At 36.5% G+C, this 24918-nt stretch overlaps 1 protein-coding gene across 4 annotated transcripts in view; it reads left to right on the forward strand.

Moving 5' to 3' along the window:
- Positions 1–12028, forward strand: part of Spart (spartin) — a 60542-nt gene extending 48514 nt beyond the window's left edge. For 3 of the 4 annotated variants that reach the window (XM_071611540.1, XM_071611539.1, XM_027928889.2), the window contains exons 6-9: positions 185–379; positions 1423–1581; positions 1764–1854; positions 10380–12028. In XM_071611540.1, the coding sequence (XP_071467641.1) occupies positions 185–379; positions 1423–1581; positions 1764–1854; positions 10380–10653 (719 nt within the window). In that variant the 3' untranslated portion in view covers positions 10654–12028. Of the gene's footprint in view, positions 1–184; positions 380–1422; positions 1582–1763; positions 1855–4354; positions 4397–10379 lie in introns of all 4 variants that reach the window. The other variant, XM_071611541.1, reaches the window with a different exon arrangement.
- Positions 12029–24918: the final 12890 nt, after the last annotated feature.

Here is a 24918-nt window from a genome sequence, read left to right on the forward strand (position 1 = left end):
AGGTACAGATTTAGCTTGAAAATTTATGGCATTGTATTTGTGGGACCTAAACTCCTTTTATGTTTTTCTTGTTAATATTACTTATTAATATATAACATATATATATATATATATATATATATATATATATATATATATATATATAACCTTAATGCTATACAATTAATAATTTTCCTTTAAATAGGTGCTTCCTGGGTGAGTTGGGGTTTAGTCAAAGGTGCTGAATTTACTGGTAAAGCAATCCAGAAAGGTGCCTCTAAACTCCGAGAACGAATTCAACCAGAAGAAAAACCAGTGGAAGTTAGTCCAGCTGTCACCAAGGGACTTTATATAGCAAAGCAGGCTACAGGAGGAGCAGCGAAAGTCAGCCAGTTCCTAGGTAAATTAATTCTAGATAACTTTGCTTCTTTTTAGTAAATTAAAAATAATCTCTTAACCCACATTTAATCTAAATATTCATTTAGATGTTTTAATCTCAGAATTAGAATGCAGCAATTTCACCTTGCTATTCATGGTGAGACCTGTAGACCTTCAACATCAGCCTATCTGGGAGCCTAGAAATGCAGAATTTTAGGTACCATACACACTTTACTCATTCAGAATCTTCATTTTATAAGATCCCTAGATGATTGGTTTTTGCATATTAACATCTGAGAAACTGGTAAAAGGGTAGTTTTGATGTATTGAGAAGGAGAGTATATGTTATCTTGGAAAGGAGATCCAAATGTATTTATTATTTATTCTTTGAGCTTCTATCTAAGGAATATGACACATTGTTTAGTGGATCACAGCTCAGTAGTTGAGGGTCAAGAAAAAAAGATATATTGTTTATGAGATGTTGACTTAATGATTCTGGTGCTAGTCTTGCCAAGCTATATTCTTCTTCCTTTATCCTTTGAGAATCACAGCACTAAAATTTGATGTTGTAAGAAGGTCACATTCTTAATATGGATTACCATTAAATTAGTGAAATTATCTTCTTTGATATTTGGATACTAAATAGTATTCTTTGAATCACATTTTGGGTTGTTTACTTTTGTAGACTTAAATACCTTATTATTTCTTGAAATATTTGGTGCTAGAGAGAAAGAGTATAAATATGCTTTGCTGAAAAACTAAAGGTACATCCAGTTTTGTATTGCAAAAGTCAGATAGAAAAGGTGGATGATTTTCTTTTAAGCACAAGTGCCAAAAAGAACATGTATAGCCATGTATGTATGGTAAGGTTACCAGTAGTAGATAAAAAGCACACTTTAAGCTAAATAATAGCCTTTGTTTGAAAACTAGCCAACCTAGCTTCTCATTTTCAAGTAGAAATGGTAGCATTATGTAATAAAGCTAAATGATTGTGGTAAAATCAAGGGAGAACAGGGTTTTCTAAATACTTTTTTTTTTTTTTTTTTTTTTTAATGGTCATATTAGTTGATGGAGTTTGCACTGTAGCAACTTGTGTTGGAAAAGAACTGGCTCCACATGTTAAGAAGCATGGAAGCAAACTTGTTCCAGAATCTCTTAAAAGAGACAAAGATGGGAAGTCTACCCTGGATGGAGCTATGGTTGTTGCAGCAAGTAGCGTTCAAGGTAATAAAAAGGCCCAGAATGTTACACTGTGTTAGTTTGGTGGGGTTCAAACCTGGGCCTTTTGTATGATAGACAAATTCTCTTAACACTGACTGAGCTACATCCCCGGCCCTCAGCAATTTTAATTGGGAAGCTCTGTTTGCTTTGAGTTGAGATTTACTTACTTTTGAATACATTTACAGGATTTTCAACTGTCTGGCAGGGATTGGAATGTGCAGCTAGATGCATTGTTAACAATGTTTCAGCAGAAACTGTACAAACTGTCAGATACAAGTAAGTTGAATTTTATCACTTTAATGACTAAATCTTTTGTATAATTTGTTAAAATCCAGGATGATAAAGATGATTATATAATTATTATTTTTAAATATCTGGTAAAACATTTTTTTCACTGTGTTTCTCAAATAGGGAGAAGAGTAGTATTTTTAACATAACAATAGAATTCCTGTGACTTTGCTTCATGTTACTAATTATAACAAATGTTTACCATTAGTGCAAAGACTAGGCTTAATTGTTTTTTACAAAAGCTTGCATTTTTTAATGCTATTAATGACTTCATTTTGATGGTGATGTTTGTTTGAAAGGAATCAATTGAACTATAGTACCCCTTATTAATGTTAGCCTACTGTTGTACAAGACAAATTTATGACACATCTTGACTCTAGAACCACTGTACATTTGTATTAAAAAGCACAGATGGTATGTCTTCTATTTCATATATTAAGAAATGAACAAACAAATGGTTTGTACATATCTATTTGGTAAGTGGTGTTAAGATTTCTTTCTAGTTTGGCTTTTGAGATCTCTGAGTAGTGTGTATAAATTCTAGTCCTGCCCTTCTAGGGCTTCAGGGTAGGTAATCATGGGTTTTTATAATGCAGCTTTTAGTATTACTTCTTTATCCTGGCAGATGACCCAGTGCCTAAGTTTCCAACCTCTGACCACGTGGTGTCCCTCTCACAGGAACCTTGTTTATGCTGGCAGACATTCTTGTGTCTCTTGTCAGACCTGTATCTAGTTTATTCCTACTGAGATATTCACTAAGAGACCATTAACTGGAAGGAGAGTTAGGTTTGGTTGCATTGGTCATGTGAGACACAGAGGAGGTAGTACAACAAAACAGAAAATAATAAAAGCATGATGTTACAAATCAACGAGAAAAGAGGTGTTCCCACAAGAGCTGTCAGGAAGTCTGGAGACAGCAGGGTTACTCAACCAGTGTGTCAGGAAAGAGAAAGAGAACAGATTTGTGAAAAAGAGGGGAGGAAAGAGGATCTGTGACATTGTGACTTTAAGATCATGGACATTATCCTTTTAGCTAGGAATTGTGGATTAGCTAGTTTAAAGAAAATGTGTAAGAAAAGAATTTATTCACATGAGTCTGGTGTGGGCTGTTAGGTTTTATCATGGTCAGCAACTGTGCAGTGTGCTGGACTTTTGAGTCAGCGAGATGAGGAACAAGAGGACTATACCACAACACAGGGGAAATTTTAACTAGGTCAAAAGACCTAGGATACCACAGATTTCAAACAGCTTATGTGAGACCTAAAAAATAGATGTTGTGGCAGCAACTATATTTAGTTTATGACAGATGGTATTAAAGATGAGATTTAAAACAAGATCTGCTTTTATCTCTTTTTCTTTCTAATTATACTGCCTTTATAGTAAGCACTAGAGGAATCAAGATCTAAAAACTATATCTAGTATGAAGGAGATGACTTGCTTTCTTAGCTTTGAATTCAGATTTTATGACATAGTTACAAAAGAAAAAACATTAATAATGTTCACTATTCTTGGTCATTTATGTTAATTATTCATTGGCAGTATTGGCACTCATATTTACATATTAGGCACTGTCTGTGTTCATTGCTTTTCATGTGTGTATTTTAATATTTTTATTCTACAGATGAGGAAATCAAAGCATAGAGTTAAATACCTAATTAAAGATTTCAGCCCTAGTAAATTGTAGGGCTAGGATATAAACCAAGTGTTATCATCAGAACCTTTGCTCTGCAGTGCAGAGAATAGTGCTGGGGCACCACAACCTTGTGTTGTGAAAGTTTAGTACCTAGAGTTTTTGTAGCATTACCTAATGATTTTAGAGTCCCTTTGGTTTAGGAGATACCAAACTTAATTTCCATCCTAAATTGGTTTGATCTGCTCGATTTGGATTTGGTGCATGCATAGCTTTGAATCAAAGCAACATGGCACAACATATTGTAGTGTCAGTTTTACCAAGAGTTGAAAAAGAAAATATAGAGTATATCTGAAATTCTTTTGATGGAAATGTAAAAACTCACCTTCCAGTTCACCTCTTCTTCTCACACTGACCTCTAATATTACTAATTTTTTATGCCCTTGAATTTATTTTGATTAGTCATTCAGAATTAGAAAGTTTCTTTTATAAGCAAGAGCAAGAGTAAGTCAGAAGTGCCTTTTAGGCCAAAAGTCAGTTATATTTAGATTATCATTTATTAGCATAATTAGATAGTTATATTAGAAGGTGAAAGTGCTTGTTGGGTTTTTCCAAGTTTGATAGTCTGTTAACTAGGTTTTGATATAGAGTTTATATTTCTGATCTTAGTAATACGATAAACAGAATATTTTAACAGTGGTTCTAAATTAATTTCTGTGATAGTATATATTGGAATTCTTTTTATCCTTTCCTTCATTTGGATGAAAAAAAGGTGAGAATGTAGTTAAGTAGCTTTGTATTTGCAACTGTAGGGATGATTTTCAGTTATCATAGTAATTTATTTTCAAATCCTCTTAGAAAGGATGAGAGAGGCAGTGGAGAATAAAGGATTTTGTCCAGGTAATCTTATTTTCTTTCTTTTTTGGGGGAGGAGGGGTGGAGAGTACCAGGGACTGAACTCAGGGGCACTCAACCATTGAGCCACATCCCCAGCCCTATTTTGTATTTAGAGTTAGGGTCTCACCAAATTGCTTAGTCCCTTGCTGATGTGCTGAGGCTGACTATGAACTCATGATTCTCCTATCTCAGCCTCCCTAGCCACTGGGATTATAGGCATGTGCCACCACACCCAGATATCCGTTTTTCTCACTGATGGAAATAATATTCAGCCAGTAATAACTTGGTGAAAGAATTGAAGACATGGAAGATCTAGTTGTTCTGTCTTTTAATTGAGTTCTCAGTTATTTACATAAATTTATACTTTTTTACTACCTTATTTGTTTACATTTATTATAGTATCAAAAAGCAGAGGAGCATTTGTGTTGTGTTATATTCTAATTCAACCGAGGAAAGTAAACCAAAGTAAATGTATATTATTATTTTAGTGATAAAATGTTACTCTCTCAAGTAATTTCTTTTAAATCTACTGTTACATGCATTATGCCTGGAAGAAAAACAAATACATAAAATCCATTATCTGATTTCTGGTGATATAAGCCTATATAGAGGGTTAGCTAGCTACATTCTTAACATTTTTTAGGTAAATGTATAGCACTATTAAGACTATTTTTGTCAGTTACATTAGTAGTTTTGTCTACTATGGAACAATGAAAATAAGTAACTTTAAATCTGCTATACTAAATTGCACTATAGTACCTATTAATCATCACTCTTCTTCATAGTTTCTAGATTTCACTATTGAGCTTCTTTAGTTCCACCTTAAATTGTTTAAGGAGAATAATATAATTCCAGTAGGTTAGACTATTTTTATTTTCCCCTAACAATATTTTTATATTGAAATGTTTGTTTTTGAAAAATAAGCGTAATAATAAATATTTTCCTGCAAGAAATTTACTGTTGTATGACACAGTATTTTATTGGTTTGTTTATAATGAAATTTAATTAAAAGATCCCTTAAAATTTGCATGGGGTGAAGGGGTAACTCCAGTGGCAGTTGTCATTAGTACTTGAAACCAGTTCTCTATGACATATACTCAGGAGTTACATATACAGAATCTTCTTTTTCCATGTGGTATATCTAAACACTGTCATTGTGTCCTTTACCTGTTTTTTTTTTTCTTGTTTTCTATGTAATCTTAGTTTCTTTAACAATTGTATATATAAGGGAAAAATAGAAGTTTATCAGTATTATTTCCAAGATGTGGCATACAGAATTGAATCTAATATTCCAGCTCTATTGTGATCACATCAAACATAGTGGGATTTGCTTCCCTTATCTTGTTCATATTTTTCACTTGATAAAATAATGGCACACAAGTCAGAGTATGTTTTTTTGGTATCTTGTCTTTGGACATTTGCTACTTGTACCTAAAATTTAGAGTTTTCATCTATACTGTTAATTTTATTTTGTTGATTTTGACCCATCATTTAAGTCAGTTCTTCATTTTAGCTTTTGCTTTTGGTATGTGATGTTAGCCACCCTTCTAGTTTGGGTTTTAAGTTTATTTGAAAGATAGTGACTTTTTCATGTATATCTTTTTTCCTGAAATTTTCATGGATAACTTTTAATCACACGCTTGTTTACCTCTCCTGATTGATCTTGTTTTAGTATTTAATGTTTGTTAAGAATGATGAGTTAGTGTGCAAATTTAACAGTATTCTCATATAGCCCATCTTTCCATTTGGTCTTATCAGACTGTTTCTCAGGATTGTTTTCTTCCACATCTATCTTTTACATATTGGTCCTCATTAAAGTTTTTCTTTTTTCTGTTTTCTTTTACTTTTCATGGATAATCTTATCCACACTTGTGGATACAATTATGACCTGTATACCAACAACTCTCAAACCTGTGTTTTTTGTTAACTTATGTCTTAATCTTTAGACTCAAACATCCAAATTACATTACTACAGATTTTTCTGGTTTTTTTTTTTTTTTTTTAATTCATCCCTTGCTCTCAAACCTTACTGCCTTAGAATAGACCTTCATCATTTCCTATCCAGCCCACAGCTTATTTCCTAACTGGTTCCTTTACTTCCAGTTGTGTATACTCTTCAAATTCAGAATGTAACCAGAGTTAGAGGAATCTTTCTAAAACATAAGTTGGATCATTCCATTTCCATTAGTAAATTTTTTATCATTTTCCACCAATTTCAAGATAAAATTTAAACTCCTTAGCTTCACCTACAATTCCTTCATAAATAGCCATAAGTTATCTACCTTTGATGACTAGGTTAAAAAAAAAAGCTATTAATGCTTCAAATATTTCAGGGTAATATATCTGAGGATAATTTTGAAGGTGGCATATGAATTGATTTACATGGAAATTTTATTTGAAAGTTGTAATTGAAATGTTACAATAATTACTAAAATCTAAAATCACTGGCAATATGCTATATGTGTCAATATGACTGAACACGGGGCTGGGGATGTGGCTCAAGTGGTAGCGTGCTTGCCTGGCATGCGTGCGGCCCGGGTTTGATCCTCAGCACTACATATAAACAAAAATGTTGTGTCCGCCGAAAACTAAAAAATAAATATTAAAAAAAATATGACTGAACACATTAGGAAAATTTCTGAAAAGTCTGATTCATATATGCCGCAGTCTGGCTGGGCACAAAATAACCGAGCCACCACACAGCCTTGTAGGTTCAAAACAGGAACTCCTTTATTCTCTGCACTCCCGAGGATGCCACGCGCACGCGGCCTTCTGCTGGGACACACCACACACCAACCCGAAATCCCTCCTCCGGAAATCCCCTCTCCTCTCCAGAACTCCAAAGTAGCAGGCCTAGGCAGACAGCAGGGATCTAATATACAATTGAATACACAGCTTAACATAACCATCATCATCTCAATGGCTTGCTGGCATCACCTCTCAACCACTTGTTCTGGCAAAAATGCCATGCGTCATCCCCACTGGGCTGTGGCCCTCAACACATAAATTCCTTTGATTTATTTAGAACATATTTCATATTCACTTTGTATTCTTCATTTGGTAATGTTAGTATATAAAATCTAACAATAATTTATCAAAAAGAGATCAAGAATAAGCTTTATATTCTTGCCAGATATGTTTCCTATGAGTTCTTAGCAGTGTAGTTTGAATATGAGTAAAAAATGTACTGAGAAGTTAATTATGAAGAGAAGAATAGACACTTTTATGAAAACTGGTTGTAAGTCTTTGGGAAGCAGATGAGGAAGAGGTGAGCATATATTTAAAAATAAAACTGAAAGGTCTCTTAAAACGTATTTAGTACTACTTTAGAATTTTCAAAGTGCTTTCATATATACATCATTTTTATGAGATAAAGAAGTTGAGAAGCAAAGAGATTGGGACTGGACCACGGTCATATGGCTAGTTATTTGCACATCTGATATTAGAATCTAATTTTCTGATTCCTAATTTTATAACTATTTTCCTTAGCTTAACAGAAACTTGTTGTGATAACATAGAATAAGAAGTGAAATCAACAGGGTATCAAAACAAATTGAGTTTTAATATTAAGAACAGTGTTGTTTTTAGAATTGCATTACACATAGAAATATGAGTGCAATAAGAGGTATTAAACTTGTAGTAGAGTAGAAAACATTGTAAGTATCTAGCAGTGGAAGTTTATTCATCTGGAGTGCTTCCTGGACTTGAAAACCTGACTGTGGCCAAATTCTTGTTATGGTGTCCCAGTCCTAGAGAAGTAAGCTTTAAGAAAAACTGGTGTCACTAAGAGTTAGTTACTTTTTCAGTACTGAAACAGCCACTATCCCTTTTTCTTGTTTAGTCATAGCCATTGCCTCCTGACAATAGTATTTTCTGACTCGGGCTTGGTTGGCTATGAGAAGGTCCCCAATGTGTTCTGCACCATTAGCAAATCCTGCAGAATGCTGAGGACTTACAAAATAATAGGGACTGACCAGGCATGGTGGTACATGCCTTTAATCCTAGCCACTTGAGAGGCTGAAGCAGGAGGATCACAAGTGTAAGGCAAACCTTGGCAACTTAGTGAGAACTTATCTCAAAATAAAAAAATAAAGCTGGGTGCAATGGCCCATGCCTATAATACCAGTGGCTCAGGAGGCTGAGACAGGCCTCAAGAGATTCAACATCTCATGAGTACAAAGCCAGCCTCAGCAATTTAGTGAGGCCCTAAGCAACTTAGCAAGACCCTGTCTCTAAATAAAATATCAAAAGGCCTGGGAATGTGGCTCAGTGGTTAAGTGCCCCTGGGTTTAATCCCTGATACCAATAAATAAATTAATTTTAAAAAAGGGGGCTGGGAATATAGCTTAGTGGAAAGCACCCCCCCTGGGTTCAAACCCCCAGTACTATAAAAAAGAGAAAAAAAAACAATTAACTACAGAGAGCAGTTACAGGAAGCTTTTTTCTCACATACCTGGTGAGAAATCTCTTGGTGGAGAGTTAGCCCAGACTTAAGGTTTGAATGACTATAGCTTCTGTCTATATAATTAGTATAATGTAATTATTAACATTAGACAGAGGACAGAATGTAATCATCATTCAGAGCCATAATAAGATTACTCACACAACACTGGGTTTGAGGAAAGCAAAGCACAAATAAGCCAATGGAATACCACCCACTGTTTAAGGCCAGGCTAATAGTAATAGGACTTGTTAATTTAAAGACAGATCCTTTGTTGATATATAGTACATCCAGATGTAGGTCCCAAAACACCTGTGCAACTTTCATGTGTCCTGGAAAAAGTGTAAAATTTTTCCCTTTGGTGGTTGATTATTGTTTAAACAATGCTCTGCTTAGGGAAATATGTAAGCAAGAAAAGCTTCAAAAGCTTGATGCTGCAACAAGGGGTACAGAGTAAAACAACAGGAGATATGTTTTAATATCCTTGTATAGGATTTCAGATTGTATTTTCTCAGATATAAAATTAAAGACATAGATTATTGACATTAATGACTGCTTTTGTATATGTTTGTAATTTCTCAAGTACTTTGCTATACATTTGATGCTCAAGAAACTGAGCTGTATAGAGTGGGAATTAATCATTTCAGTCCTTAAATATTTATTGATGATCAGACACTGTTCTAGGTGCTTAGGATACATTAACAAGGGAAAGATTCTGCTTTCCAATGAAGTTTATATTTTAGTGAGACAAGCAATAATATATTTTAGTGAGACAAGCAATAAATAATAGTTATTGATAAATTCTATAGCATTTAGAAAATGATAAGTATGGAAGAACAAAGAGTAATTCAAAGAGGAATTGATTGGCAGTGAGATGGGGCATATGGATAAGGCCATTTGAACTGAATTAAATACTGAGAAAATAATAGTTGAACCTGCTTGAAGAAAGTGAGGCAGTAGCTAAAGGAAAATGAGGTAGATTCCAGCCAGCAGGGAGGTCCTAAGACCTTTTCTATGCTTGGTAGATTCAAGGAAAGGCAAGAAGACCAGTGAGTCTGTAGTAGAGTGGAGTTCCAAGGAAAATGTCAAAGAATCTCTGCTTAAAGGCAAACTCAGATTCCCATGGTTTAAAAGTCTTCACCAAAGTATAGTTAAGCTAAAATGTGAAACCATTTATAATGACTCTAGATTCTCTGTACTGCAGTTGCTTCAGTGAAATTTTTTCCTTATTATTTCCAGAAGGTGAGGGGAGTATGAAAAAAAACCTTTATTATAATTTACATTTTATTATTATTCAGTAGTCTTTATTATATTATTCCCAGCTAGTCTTTTATTTTCAAACATGGTTTTTACTGCAAGGGAAACTATTGCTTTGTCACAGTGTGATTTCATTTTGAGTTGTTAATTAAATTAAACCTTAAGGTTTGATTTTACTTTTTAGGGATAACGTAGTAGTCACATAATTTATTAAATACTAATGCAGAAGACCTTATTTTATATTTATATTTCATCGTACATTCTCTCATTTTCATTTTATTTTGTAAGATATGGGCATAATGCAGGAGAAGCTACACACCATGCAGTGGATTCTGCCATCAATGTTGGTGTAACTGCCTATAATATTGACAACATTGGTATCAAAGCAGTGGTGAAGAAAACTGCAAAACAAACAGGACAAAAACTCCTTGAGGACTATCAAATACCTGGTGCTTCTCGGGGAGAAAGTCAAGAAGGAGCAGCAACTGCAAATATGAGAAAAGAGAAGGATGAAAAGACAGAAGAAGTAGAAAAGAAAGAAGGAAAGAAGAAAGATAAATAGTGAAAGTGCTGGGAATCACCTATACCAAAGCCTTACCAGATGGAGGAAATTCTATTTAATAGGCAAATGTGGAATTCCCTGAAAATTAATCAGTATTTTTTAAAATGCATTCATTCCTACAAAGTGACTGTCCTATGTTTTATGACATGTATTCCACTTACACAAGGAAAATAATCAGTATTCTTGCACCTGGCCTTTAGAAGTTTGCAGTTATATTCTCAGTAAATTTATTTTTTCCCAAAATGCAGCCAAAATATTTTTGCAGTTAAAATAAAGCTTATAATACATGTTCTATAACCCTCATTAAACTTATTATAAAACTATTTTTATATGTTATCTTTCAGAAAGTAGAAAATTATATATTTACATAAAATTTGGCATTTAGTAACCTTAGTTCTATTTATAGTGGGAAGGAATGACTTAACATAATGCCTCTTTTTGCACTAATTGTGGATCTTTTTAGACAGTTGTCAGAATTTTCAGTGTGGAAGCTAAACAAAAACTATAATCTGAGCTAAAAGAATTCTTAGATAATATTTTAAAAGTGTTTTCAAAACAAGGATGAAGTTGGATCATGAAAAATGAGGTTCTGTAAAATTATTTGGTAGCTTATATGTTGGTTCTGAAATGAGATTTTTTTAAATTTAAAATCAATACAAATAAATCTAAATCTTTTGGATTGAGAATGGTATTGATTTATTAAGAGCCTAGAAAAGTTTTCAGTATGATTGATATTGCATTAAAATTTGGAGTGATTATTATCAGCTTAATTGGACAAAAAGTACTCTAAGAAATAATTTTGCCCTATATTATTTCTCAGAAAGGCAAACACTTTGTTTAAAAAAATGTTTTTGGAAAAAAATATATGAGCCATTGAATTTACTGATGGTAAATATATTTTTATTTTTGGCTTTAGCCATTAGAATTTGTATTTTAAAAGCCAATAAGTTATTAAAAGGGAAGATCCTATTTGTGATCAAGGTAAATAATATGACAACGTTAGGCTCAACTGGGTGTGTAGACACAATAGTTTCCACTTGGGGAATAAGAATATCCACCAATCTTAATTTAAGCTACAAATAGATAAGTAAATACTTAATGGCATTTTATTTTTGTTTACTGATTTTAAAAGATTGGTATTGATTTTCATAGCTATATTCTATTGCAATCATTTGTAAATCTCTAGTGGCTAGTTTGTGGGACTTTATTTGAAAATGGCTGAAGAAAGCACTTTGTGAATAAATTTGCTGAACCGCTTGGCCTTAAATTATTCATTGGGCTTGTCTTTTAGGAACACAGAATTGGTGGAGCTTTTTCATAAGGCCAAAGATAATGTACTAGTTGATAAGAGAAATAAAATTTGAATTGGTAAATAGCCTCCAGTCAGTCTTTGCTTTGTTTATGTTTAAGAAATGAAATGGCAAATAGTGGAGCCAAAGTTTGAAAAGTTACCTTAGACTAGAGGTCCACAGATATGCCTCATTAACCAAATCCAGCCAGCTATTGAAAGTTCTATTGGAGCATAGTTAAACTCATTTATTTACATATTGGCTATGGCTGCCCTCTAGTACCCTATCAGAGTTAAATAGTTGCAAGAGACTATAGGGCCCACAAGCCTAAAATATTTACTATCTAAACCTTTATAGAAAAAGTGTGCTGACCCCCATCTTAGAGCAAAGAAAATGGACCTTCTGTCCCCAAGGAGTTAGGCCACACCACCCTCCAGGTATAATGCATTTACCAATCCAAAAGCTCTCTGAACTCTTATTCAGGGGTTTTACAGAGGCCCCATTATATAGGCGTAATTAAGTCATTGACTATTGGTAATTAATGAAACACAGCACTCTCCCATCCTCTTAGAGGTCGGAGTTGGGAGAGAGGTGAAAGATCCAAACTTCTAACTACCTGATTGATTTCTTTGGCAGCCAACACTCATCTTTCATAAAATCAGACATGGTTGAAAAAGGATTACTATGAATAATCAAAAAAACTCCTTGGAAAATTCCAAAGCACTGGAGCTCTGTGCCAGGAACCACAGACGAACACCGAATACCTATTTTGTATATCATACCCTCTCAAAGCATCCAAATATCTGGGTACTCCATGGTCCATAAAAATTAATTATCACAACTTTTTAGCCCAGTTTTCATTGTCTAGAGGCTTACTATAGTGAAATGTTTGTGTCCCCTCCCAAATTCATGTTGAAACTTAATCTCCAATGCAACAATATTAACAATCAGGGCCTTTAGGAGGTGATTAAGCCATGAGGTCTTTTCCCTCATTAGTGTGATTAGTGCCTTATAAAAGGGCTGGAACTAGCAAGGCCATTTTTTGGCATTCTACCTTCTACCATGTGCATACACCGCATTTGTCTCTTTCACCCTTCATACTTTTACCATTGAATGACACAGCAACAGGGTACCTCTTTGGAAGCAGAGAACAGGCTCTTCCTAGACACTGGATCATCCAATATCTTGATCTTGGGCTTCCAGCCTCTAGAATTGTGAGAAAGAAATGTTTGATCTTTTACATATTACTCAGTCTTGAGTATTTTGTTAATAGCACAAACAGACCTAAGACCTTTTGCCTATCTTTGCTTGAATTGTTGAGATTCAACAGATATAATATAAAAATAATGTGCATGATTCTGAGCACGAGAAAAATTAAGATACTTCATTTTATAGAATAGGAAACTGAGGTTATAGAGAGGTTAAATAACTTGCTCACGATCAAAGAGAACGGTATTAATTGGTAGGAAGATGAGATCATATATTAGCTTCAAAAATGAAGGACCTATGTAGAATGATAGGTCAGTCTTCTGGTCTTTCATTAACATAGATACAGAAAGACAAGTGGCCCTTACAGAGTTCCTCTGATACTAGCTGCTTAACAATGTTGGCATTTTTTTAAATTAAATTACAATTGGCTTAATGGTAGAAATTTTCCTAAGATACTAGCAATAATTCATCAGTTCTAGATTTTTGTTATAGTGTGAGCTTCCCTGTCTATAGGTATTTTAGGGAAAGCTAAGCAAGCTTTGGGAAAGGCAGTTACATATGTACAATCTTTTCACATTCCCCACACCCTGCCCCAGCCACATCAGAATAGGCCTCGAGTCTGGAACACTTCCTTATCAAGAATTAAAGAGGAAAAAAAGAAAAAGAAAGAGACCACACTGCCTGGGCCTTGTGTGGAAATACCTTTCCCCGTTTTCAGACTCGATGACTATTGCTTTGATCTGCCTCATCATGCATCCATGGCTCTTCAGGCACCCCATTTTTCCGTGTTTCATCATCCCTGGAGGAAGGGGTCAGGGTTGTTTCACAACAGCACAAGAGAAGTGCATGTAGGCGCACTTTCCTGCTGTGGCTGACTGGGAACCCACTAGCCATGAAGAATCCGTACACACTATTGGAGCTAAACTTCCTCTGTTTCTGTGTAACTTATGTTGTGCCATCCAGTGTTTGTTGTGTTTTCCTTGCTGACTGGTGCCAAGATGCAATGAGCAGAAATGTTTGTAGAATCAATAACTGGAGGATGGTGTTCTGCTTGACATTCAGCCAGATATAAGAATTGTTAGCTAGACATCATTTTATATTCTACTTCTCAAGAAAATCTGATAGATAATGCTGTGCTCAAAGGACTTTCACCAGTATTTTCTTACCATACTAAATAGGTATTTGTCTAAACAGACTTCCAGTGGATTTTCCAATTTTGTATTTAGCAACAAATACTTGAAAGAGAACACTTCATTGATTTCTGAAAACATTTTTATCTAAAGACATCACACATATACTTCTATTCACAATATATCTAAAAGATTCAGGAAGATAAATAAGAAGTCAGATACAAAAATAAAGTCTGAAATAATAACTATACCTTATCAAAGGTCTGTCATATGTAAACAAACAGCTTGATCACCTTGAAGGCTATTCACTGGAGATAACAGTTACTAGTGGGGAAAAGTGTTCTCCATCACCACTTCCAAATATACTCTGTTCAAATTTATAAGACTGATTTTGGTAACCAGCTCAATCTAGGACCCCTGATATATAGGAAAGGGTCCTAGAATTTGGATGTTTAAAAATACTCTGCATGATACCTTTAATGGAAATGTGTGTGTGGCGGGGGGACTCTGTTGTGTAGCTCAGTAATTGACTTGGGGGTTAAAAGGAATTGGGAGAGAATGTCGAGGTATAGCAACTGTCAGTGATGACAAGATTGAGAATATGGCTGTGGAAGAGAAGTAGAAATACAAGTAATGAGAGTTGTGAATTGAAGGATGAGATTGTAAGATGGGATTGGAAGTCCAGTCAGCTAGGAATATGGCAAGACTTATAAGGAAAAGAACCTTGGTTGTCTTAGTAGATACAGAGTGACTATGAAGTCTGTGAGTGAAGCCAGGAGGAAGAGTATATTTTGTTATGCAAAGGAGGCATGAGGACTAAAAAAGCAGGTATTTTACATTCAGGTGGAAGAATATGATTTGGAAGTAGCATTATAGAAGGAAAGGATTCTTGACCTTCCTGGCCTAAAGGAGAAATGGGGTTCTACAGAAGAAATCAAACAAAAATATCAGTTCTTAGTTTTGATAGCACAGAATCTATAGGTAAAGTGTGCATAAGAAAGATTTGAAAGAATATATAACATCTGACTAGCTTTTCACCTATTCCCAGCTCATTCTTACTTCTGCTCATCTGTCTAAAAAAGAGAAAAAAATTAACAACTCTGGCTGGGAAGAGGGAGGAAGTCACCAAGATGGAGAGAAGACTGGTAAGTATCTTTAAGAGGAGATTAACATGAATTCATATTATAGTTCTCGGGTTGCGGATATAGCTCAGTGGTAGTGTACACCTAACTTGTGTAAGGCTCTGGGTTGTATACCCAGTAAAAACACACACACACACACACACGAGAAAGTCATATTACACTTCTCTTTTTCATAGATTCTTTGAAAACAGTATATTTAGCATCTTAACTTTGTTCACAAAAACTCAATTGTTTTTAGTTGAACTTATGCTGAAAATGCTTCAAGTTATCTCTGGCCTACAAGTCTGGGTAGTGCTTTTGAACATTAAGCACACTACCAGTAATGTGCTACTGTTGAGAGCCACAGCCGAAGGGGCCCCAGCAAACTTCCAGCTGCCGGCTGATGATTGGCTCACAGCGGCCCCAGCAACATCTAGCTGATTGGCTCCTCTGCGGTGATGCTCATTGGGCTGTTTCCCTGCCCTTTCAGACCACAGAGCTGCTCATTGGGGGACTTTTTTGGCTTCGCCCACGTGACCCAGCCAATCGGCCTCAAGAGGAGGAGGATTGTGGGAGGTGGAGAGAAGCTTGTGGGAGAGAGAGGCTTGTGGAAAGCCGGTGGTGGCAGTTGAGGCTCTGAGGGTTTTTCCTGAGAGGCTGTTTTGTTTGGCGTGTGTGGTTCTAAAAATAAAGTTAGTTTCTTTTGACAAGTGGCTCCTGATTGTGCCCAGCCAGACTGCGGCATTTGGTGGGCCGCACGGGGAGCGACTGAGGGTAAGTGAAACTGCTCGCCCCTGAGGGCAGGGCAAGAGGATGGGTAGCCATTTTAAGATTCCTCTTTTGTTATTTTGTTTCACTTTTGTTTTAAGTTGCCTGTCCCTGGAGATGTGTAAGATGGAAGAAAAACCGCTCACATCTGAGGAACAGATAGGGAGAAAGGACGGATGGACATTTCAGGAGGCTATTATAATGATTTTGTGTTGTTCCAATTTTGTTTCACTCTGTTTCAGTTTTGTTAGGCATTATCTTGTTGGGTTGTATTATAGTAGAAATACGGGATCAGAAATTAGTAAAAAACAAACTGAAAGAGTGTTAAGTAAATTGTTAGAGGAAGGAGGCATCTCAGTAAAATCAAGAACAATCAGGGCATACGTTGATACAATACAAAAATGTAGCCCATGGCTTTTTAAGGAGGAGTTGTTAAATATATCACAATGGAACCATCATGGTGAAGATTTAAAAAGAATAGAAAAGAAAAGCCCAGGGACTCTGCCAGTTGGCACATTGCCATTGTGGACGTTCATATCTTGTTTGCTTAGTCCAAAGCCTTCAGTTCAGACAATGGTAGAGGAAGGAGAAGACATAATGATTCAAGTAAAAGAGAAGGCCTCTCAAGCTAGTCAGACAGAGGAAAAGATTCAAGTAAAAGAGAAGGCCTCTCAAGCTAGTCAGACAGAGGAAAAGTTTCAAGTAAAAGAGAAGGCCTCTCAAGTTAGTCAGACAGAGAAAGAAAGTGTAAAACAGAAAAAGCCATCAGGGGGAAAGTTACAACAGGAGACTGCTACTAACACCTTTCTATCACCAGAGGGTGTAAGTGTCCAACCAACAGCACCACCTCTACAGGAGACTGCTACTAACACCTTTCTATCACCAGAGGACGTAAGTGTCCAACTAACAAGGCCACCTCCATATGTTGGGAGGTCCCCAACCCCCGCAGTTGATAGTTGGGATCCTGAGACAAGATCTCAAATATTAACATGCCCTGTATTTGAGGCAGGAGGGCAGCGATTTTACCAAGTTTTAAATTTCAAAACAGTGAAGCAGCTAAAAGAGGCTGTAACAACCTATGGTCCTCAAGCACCCTTCACTGTAAGCATGGTCGAATCCATTAACAACTTGAACATGACGCCAGCAGATTGGGCTAATATGTGTAAAGCTGTGCTAAATGGAGGACAATACCTGTTATGGAAGGTTGCCAATGAGGAATTTTGCAAGGAGACGGCTAGGCGAAATGCAGCAGCTGGTTATCCTCAGAGAAATCTAGATATGTTGTTAGGAAAGGGACCTTATAAGGATCAGCAGCAACAAATTGCATATGATCCTGGTGTATATGCACAAATTGCTGTAGATGCAATTAAGGCATGGAAGACTTTACAAGGACATGGAGGTTTACAAGGTCAATTATCTAAGGTAATACAAGGAGCTAATGAACCTTATGCTGAATTTGTAGATAGGCTTATTCAAACAGCTACCAGAGTTTTTGGGAATACAGAACAAGCAATGCCATTACTAAAACACCTGGCTTATGAGCAAGCGAATCGTTGGTGCAGAGATATCATTAGACCATGGAAACATGAAGATTTAAACACATATATCAAATTATGTAGAGACATTAATGAACAAGAGCAAGTCGTGGCAGCTGCAGTAAAACAGGCTTTAGATGCCAGAGACATTAATGAACAAGGGCAAATTGTGGCAGCTGCAGTAAAACAGGCTTTAGATGCCAGGCCAAGAACATGCTACAATTGTGAACAAACAGGACATTTTAAAAGGAATTGCCCCATTGGAGGAGGGTTTAACAAAACTAGGTATCAAAGGAGTAGAATACCAGGTATTTGCCCACGATGCCATAGAGGGAGACATTGGGCTAATGAATGCCGTTCTCAAACCACCATAGAGGGTACTCCATTATCAAAAAATGAACAAGGACCAGGTGTTTATCCACGATATCGTGGAGAAAGGCATCAGGCTCCATTGCCAAAAAATGGACAGGGGTCCCAATGCTCCGGGGCCCAAAACCACAAATATATGGAGCACTGGAGGAACCCAGCAACCCCATCAGGGTAGTGCCCAGGACACATTGTCCATCAGATCCCTCATCAGACAAACCAGAGGGAGCGCAGGGTTGGACATCTGCGCCTCTGCCAGAGCAGTACTAACTCCAGAGATGGGAGTTCAGATCATTCCCACAGGGGTGAAAGGACCTCTTCCCAAAGGAACAGTAGGCTTATTATTGGGACGCAGCTCTTCTACTCTAAAAGGACTTATGATAAGTCCTGGGGTAATTGATCCCGATTATGAAGGTGAAATAAAAATTATAGCCAGTTCTCAAAAGGGTATATCAGTAATTTCACCAGGAGATAGAATAGCACAGTTACTAATAATACCCAGCCTACATGATAAATTTTCCAGTCGTACTGTAGAAAGAGGTTCCAAGGGATTAGGCTCCACAGGTGTAGATTGGGCTATGCTTTCTTTAAATTTAGATTCTCGCCCCATGCTAAAACTAAATATTCAAGGACATGAATTTAATGGGCTACTGGATACAGGTGCAGACCTTAGCATCATCTCTCGTCAAGAATGGCCAAAACATTGGCCATTACAACAAGCCACTCAAACGCTTCGAGGCCTAGGAGTGGCAACTAATCCCCATAGAAGTGCAATGGTATTAGATTGGAAGGATCCTGAAGGATGTGAAGGAACTATACAGCCATATGTATTGGATCATCTTCCCGTAAATTTATGGGGACGAGATGTCCTAGATCAATTAGGTTTGACATTAACAAATAACATCAACCAAAATGCACCCACTATTATGACTAGACAAGGTTTTAGGAAAGGAAAAAGATTAGAAAAACAAGAACAAGGTATAGCAGCACCAATACAAATAGATCAAGGAACAGACAGACATGGGTTGGATTTTCAGAAAGGGCCACTGAGACAATAAAAATTACTTGGAAATCAGAAAGACCAGTATGGGTTCCTCAGTGGCCCCTGACTAAAGAAAAGATACAAGCAGCCCATGACCTGGTCAAACAACAATTAGCAGAAGGACATATACAACCTTCTGTATCTCCCCATAATACTCCCATTTTTGTCATCAAAAAGAAATCTGGTAAATGGAGATTATTGCAAGATTTAAGAGCCATTAATAATGAGATGGTTATTATGGGACCTGCTCAATCAGGGATTCCTCAATTGTCTGCTTTGCCAAAAACCTGGTATGTTTTAGTTATAGATATTAAAGATTGTTTTTTTTCAATTCCAATTCATCCTGAGGATAGTCCACGTTTTGCATTTACTATCCCTACACTGAATCATGAAGGTCCTGATCAGAGATATGAATGGAAAGTACTCCCTCAAGGGATGGCTAACAGCCCAACTATGTGTCAAATTTATGTTAACAAAGTAATCCAGCCACTTAGAAATCAAAATCCTGAACTACAAATATTTCACTATATGGATGATGTATTATTAGCACACAAAGATAAAAACACATTGCTAGAATGTTATGCCACACTTACAAACTTATTAAAAAATTATAATCTAGAGATAGCAATAAAGTACAATTAAATTTTCCAATTAATTATTTAGGAGTTCTATTATCCTCAACCATGGTCCGTCCACCAAAAATTCAAATACGAGTAGATCAACTCAAATCACTTAATGACTTTCAAAAGTTATTAGGAGACATAAATTGGATAAGGCCTTATTTAGGTATACCAACAGGAGAGTTGTGACCTTTATTTGATATCCTAAAAGGTCCATCAGATCCAAATTCACCCCGAATGTTAACACCTGAAGCAAGAAAGGCATTAAAAATCATTGAAACATATATGGAAAATATGCATTTGGATAGAATTGATATAAGTTTGCCTTTATTATTTATTGTACTACCAACAAAAAATATTCCTACAGGAGTATTTTGGCAAGAAGGTCCATTATTATGGATACATTTATCTTATTCTCCTAATACTATTCTTACTAGGTATCCTGAGGCTGTAGGACAGTTAATACTCAAAGGAATAAAAGCAGCAAAGGGAGTGTTTGGAATTTCTCCCAATAAAATTATTACTCCATATACTATGAATCAAATTGATGAGTTAGCTAATGAGTTAAATACTTGGGCAATAATCATGTGCAAATCTAATGTTTCATTTGATAACCACTTACCATCTAATCCTTTATTGTCTTTTTGGTCATTGCATCCTGTAATTTTTCCAAAAATGACAAGAAAAACACCTATCATGAATGCTCCAAATATATTCACTGATGGGTCAAATAATGGTACAGCAGCAGTAGTTACCCCTGATCAAACTTTTACATTTTTAGTACCCAAACAATCAGCTCAAAAGGTAGAGCTTAATGCAGTTTTACAAGCTTTTGTGATGTTTAAAGATTCTGTATTTAATTTATTTTCTGATAGTCAGTATGTAGTTAATGCTATAGTATCTCTTGAAGATGCTGGTAGGATTTCCCCTTCTTCTACTGTTTTCTCTTTGCTTTCCACTATACAAAGTCTAATCTGGGACAGAAAAGATCCATTCTTTATAGGACATATCAGGGCACATACAGGATTGCCTGGAGCCCTTAGTTTGGGCAATGATTTAGCAGATAAAACTACACATGACATACATATTTTCTCTACACTAGAAGAAGCTATAAATTTTCATAAAAAGTTCCATGTCAATGCTAATACTTTACAAAAGCGTTTTAAAACAACTAAGGAACAAGCTAGACAAATAATAAAACAATGTCAAAATTGTGTGACCTTTTTACCACAAGTTAATCTTGGAGTCAATCCTAGAGGATTGATACCTAACCATATTTGGCAGATGGACGTCACACACTTGCCAGAATTTGGAAAATTAAAATATTTGCATGTTACAGTTGATACTTCTTCTCGATTTTTGATGGGCTCCCTTCATGCCGGAGAAAAAACTAAAGATGTTATAGCTCATTGCTTACAAAATTTTGCCACTGTGGGTGTTCCAAAACAGTTAAAAACAGATAATGCCCCTGGTTATACTTCTACCTCTTTTAAACAATTTTGCTCAACATTTGGCATTACTCATATAACAGGAATCCCATACAATCCACAGGGACAAGGCATAGTTGAAAGAGCTCATCAAACTATTAAAATGTACTTATTAAAGCAAAAAGAAGGAATTGGGAAGGGGTATATATTCCCCAAAGATAAACTTAAAAATAACCCTTTTTACTCTAAACTTTTTAAATTTGGATTCATCAGGACTTAGTGCTGCGGAAAGGCATATGTGTCCAAAAAATGTGCATAAGCCCAAGGTACTTTGGAAGGATATTCTAACAGGACAATGGAAAGGTCCTGACCCAGTAATTGTCTGGAGTCGGGGGTCTGTTTGTGTGTTTCCACAGGGAGAACAGCAGCCGATTTGGATTCCAGAGAGATTAACCAAGGTCCTGACCCAGTGATTGTCTGGAGTCGGGGGTCTGTTTATGTGTTTCCACAGGGAGAGCAGCAGCCGATTTGGATTCCAGAAAGATTAACTAAAGCGATTTCTACAGACCAAAAAGTAGATGATTTGGCTCAAATCCATAACAACTGATATCCAAAACTCCAGTTTGGCTATTCTTACATCTGCAACAGAACCAGGATGCTTTTTTCAATATCTATTTTATTATTGCCCTTTGCCATATCATGAAGTTCTATTTTGTTTTTTGAGCTCATACAGACCTAGGTTAATGTTTTGCTGATCAGTTCTATTTTTTGACTATAGAGTTTTTAAACATTGCAATGGAGATTTCACCTGTAAAAAGTTATAAGGCCTTTACTATAATGTTATGTGTTATATGTATTATATTATGTGTGCACACTTGTGTTTTGTGTTATATGTTTGAATGTATGTATGTCCATATATCATATATGATGAGCGCTCATGATAAAATGGATCCAAATATTTTTTTTTTCACGTGATTTATATGGTTTAATTTTAATTGGGTAAACAACTGTTGAGGATTGTTTTAATATGTAAACAAAAAAGAAGGTTAACAGATCTGTTTGTTTACTTTCACCTTTCCTTTTCATTATATTTAATAATTCTCTTAAAGATAATGTAAATTGTTAAGAAAATTGTTTTCTTTTAGTGCCTTCTGTAATGTTACATAATTTTTTCTTTAGCCATTATTGCCAGAATTCCTATCTTCATCCCAGTGCTGGTGAAGTCAAAGATAAAACCAATCTACAGCTTCTGCAATAGCCATCACTGAACTGCTTGCAGAACTTGCCTGGACACATTGTGAACTCACCTGTATGCATTGTGAACTATCTGTTGGTGCAGCGACTTGTGGTAGTGTTGGGGTATTTTTGCTGATGATGTCATTGGTGGTACAATTTTTCCAAAAGGAGCCGTCAATTGGCTTGGTGTATCTTCCTCCCTTCTGCTTGTCATGATTGTCCAGCTAAAATTTGGGGGCCAACAGAGGTGAGGCAAAGAACCTCACCCCCCCCCCCCCCCCCCGCTGGTACAAAGACCTCTCCACAGGTGTGGCTGTATATTGGACCGGTAGTCAATGACGGGTAAGATCCAATTGCAATGGTACCAACCTAACAGGTAAGGACCATATGTACTATTGGACAACCTAAGGCAGGCACGGTCCCTAAGCCACATGCTTTTTGTTTAAACAGAGAGGGGGAGATGTTGAGAGCCACAGCCGAAGGGGCCCCAGCAAACTTCCAGCTGCCGGCTGATGATTGGCTCACAGCGGCCCCAGCAACATATAGCTGATTGGCTCCTCTGCGGTGATGCTCATTGGGCTGTTTCCCTGCCCTTTCAGACCACGGAGCTGCTCATTGGGGGACTTTTTTGGCTCCGCCCACGTGACCCAGCCAATCGGCCTCAAGAGGAGGAGGATTGTGGGAGGTGGAGAGAAGCTTGTGGGAGAGAGAGGCTTATGGAAAGCCGGTGGTGGCAGTTGAGGCTCTGAGGGTTTTTCCTGAGAGGCTGTTTTGTTTGGCATGTTTGGTTCTAAAAATAAAGTTAGTTTCTTTTGACAAGTGGCTCCTGATTGTGCCCAGCCAGATTGCGGCATGCTACTATGTTTGTGTGTTTTTCAAGCAGTTCAATTCCAAACTGTTTCCATGCTTAAAACTTTTCCTAGTACAGAGATTTTTCCAAAGTTCTAAAATCTCCTTTCTTTAGAAACCCATATTGTAACAGAAGACTTTTCCTTAGCTCCAGCATCTATCTTGCAAATCATTCTAATTTTTATTTTGTATGAATAGTACTTTAAAGTACAGCATCCATAGGACTCTATTGCAGTTAGTCTTTTAATATTTTTCCAATAATATATTTTCAGTTTCTGAAAATTTGTTGGTAAACAGCAACCAAATAAAATACACCTTAAATATATATGATTTTTATGCTTTTATACCTTTGAAATATTTTCTATTTATAGGAATCTGACATATTTACTGACCTCTATTTAGGGCCACTTCTCAGCCTTTTGAGAAGAGAATAAAGAAAATATTTACCAGATACAACATTGTGCTGATTTCTACCAAAAAAAACATGTTCTTATGCTTAAGCCTCTCAAATTGATTCAGGAAAATGTACCAAAATTAGAAAGCAAAGGTCATTACTTTCTTAGTCCATTTTGTATAGCTTGTATATCATTGTGTTAGCTTTTCCTTGCTGTGACCAAAATACCCAACAAGAAAAAATTAGGAGAAATAGTTTACTTTAGCTTGTGGTTTAGTCCATGGTTTTCAGAGTCCATTGCTTTGAGGCTAAGGTGAGCAGAACATCATGGAGAAGGGTGTGGTGGAGGGGCGCTGCTGCATTCCTGGAAGCCAGGAAGCAGATAGGCTGCAGGGAAGATGAACCTTTCTAGGGCAGGCCCAATTGATCCACCTTCTCCAACTAAATCCTACCTGTCTACAGTCACTACCCAGTCAGTTCATTCAAGCTAAGATGGACTGATTAGTTTACAGCTCTCATAATCTGATCATTTCAACTCTGAATATTCCTGCAGCGGCACAGAAGCTTTGGGGGAACACTTCATATCCAAACCATAATAAATACACACTGGGTAAGTTAAGAAGAGGGTTTGGTTCACGGTTCTTGCTCCAAGATTGAGGGGCAACATCAGGTGTTGGCCTTCCAGCAAGAAGTCCCAATGTAGTGTAGGATATCACTGTCCAGAGACAGGGAGTATGAGAAAGTCCTAGTCAAAGGGGCTTTCATAGCAGACCCTCTCTGGAGATAAGCCATTAACCAACCCATTAATCATGAATGGAATCAGTAATCATGAATGGATTATTCCTCTCATGTGGGCATAGCTTTAATCACTTCATGAAGGTCCCCTGGTCTCATCTCTTTAATATCTCATAATTCCGACATGAATTTTGAGGGGGAAAAGCCATATTCGAATCAAAGTAGCCAGTGTACTTGTCAATGATGGGGACAGGGAGAAGATATTGAAACACAGATGTATCTTGAGCAGAACGCAAAATATGTAATTAACATATATAATGAAATTTCAAGTTGCAGTGGACATTCCTCAGATTTGCCTAAACTTCAGGACAAGAGCATCCCGGAATGAGGTTTAAAACTCTTTTCAGGGGGTACCTTTTCAAGGTCTGCTCCTCCTGGGTCACCCCTAACCAGAGCCTCTGGTGCGCATCCAACTGAAGCAAAGAAAGGTGCAGCCACTTTTGACCCAGCATTCTCTAACAAGGCCCAGGAATAAAGAAACATG

This window comes from Marmota flaviventris, chromosome 4, assembly GCF_047511675.1.
Source record: "Marmota flaviventris isolate mMarFla1 chromosome 4, mMarFla1.hap1, whole genome shotgun sequence".
Classification (NCBI taxonomy): Eukaryota; Metazoa; Chordata; class Mammalia; order Rodentia; family Sciuridae; genus Marmota; species Marmota flaviventris.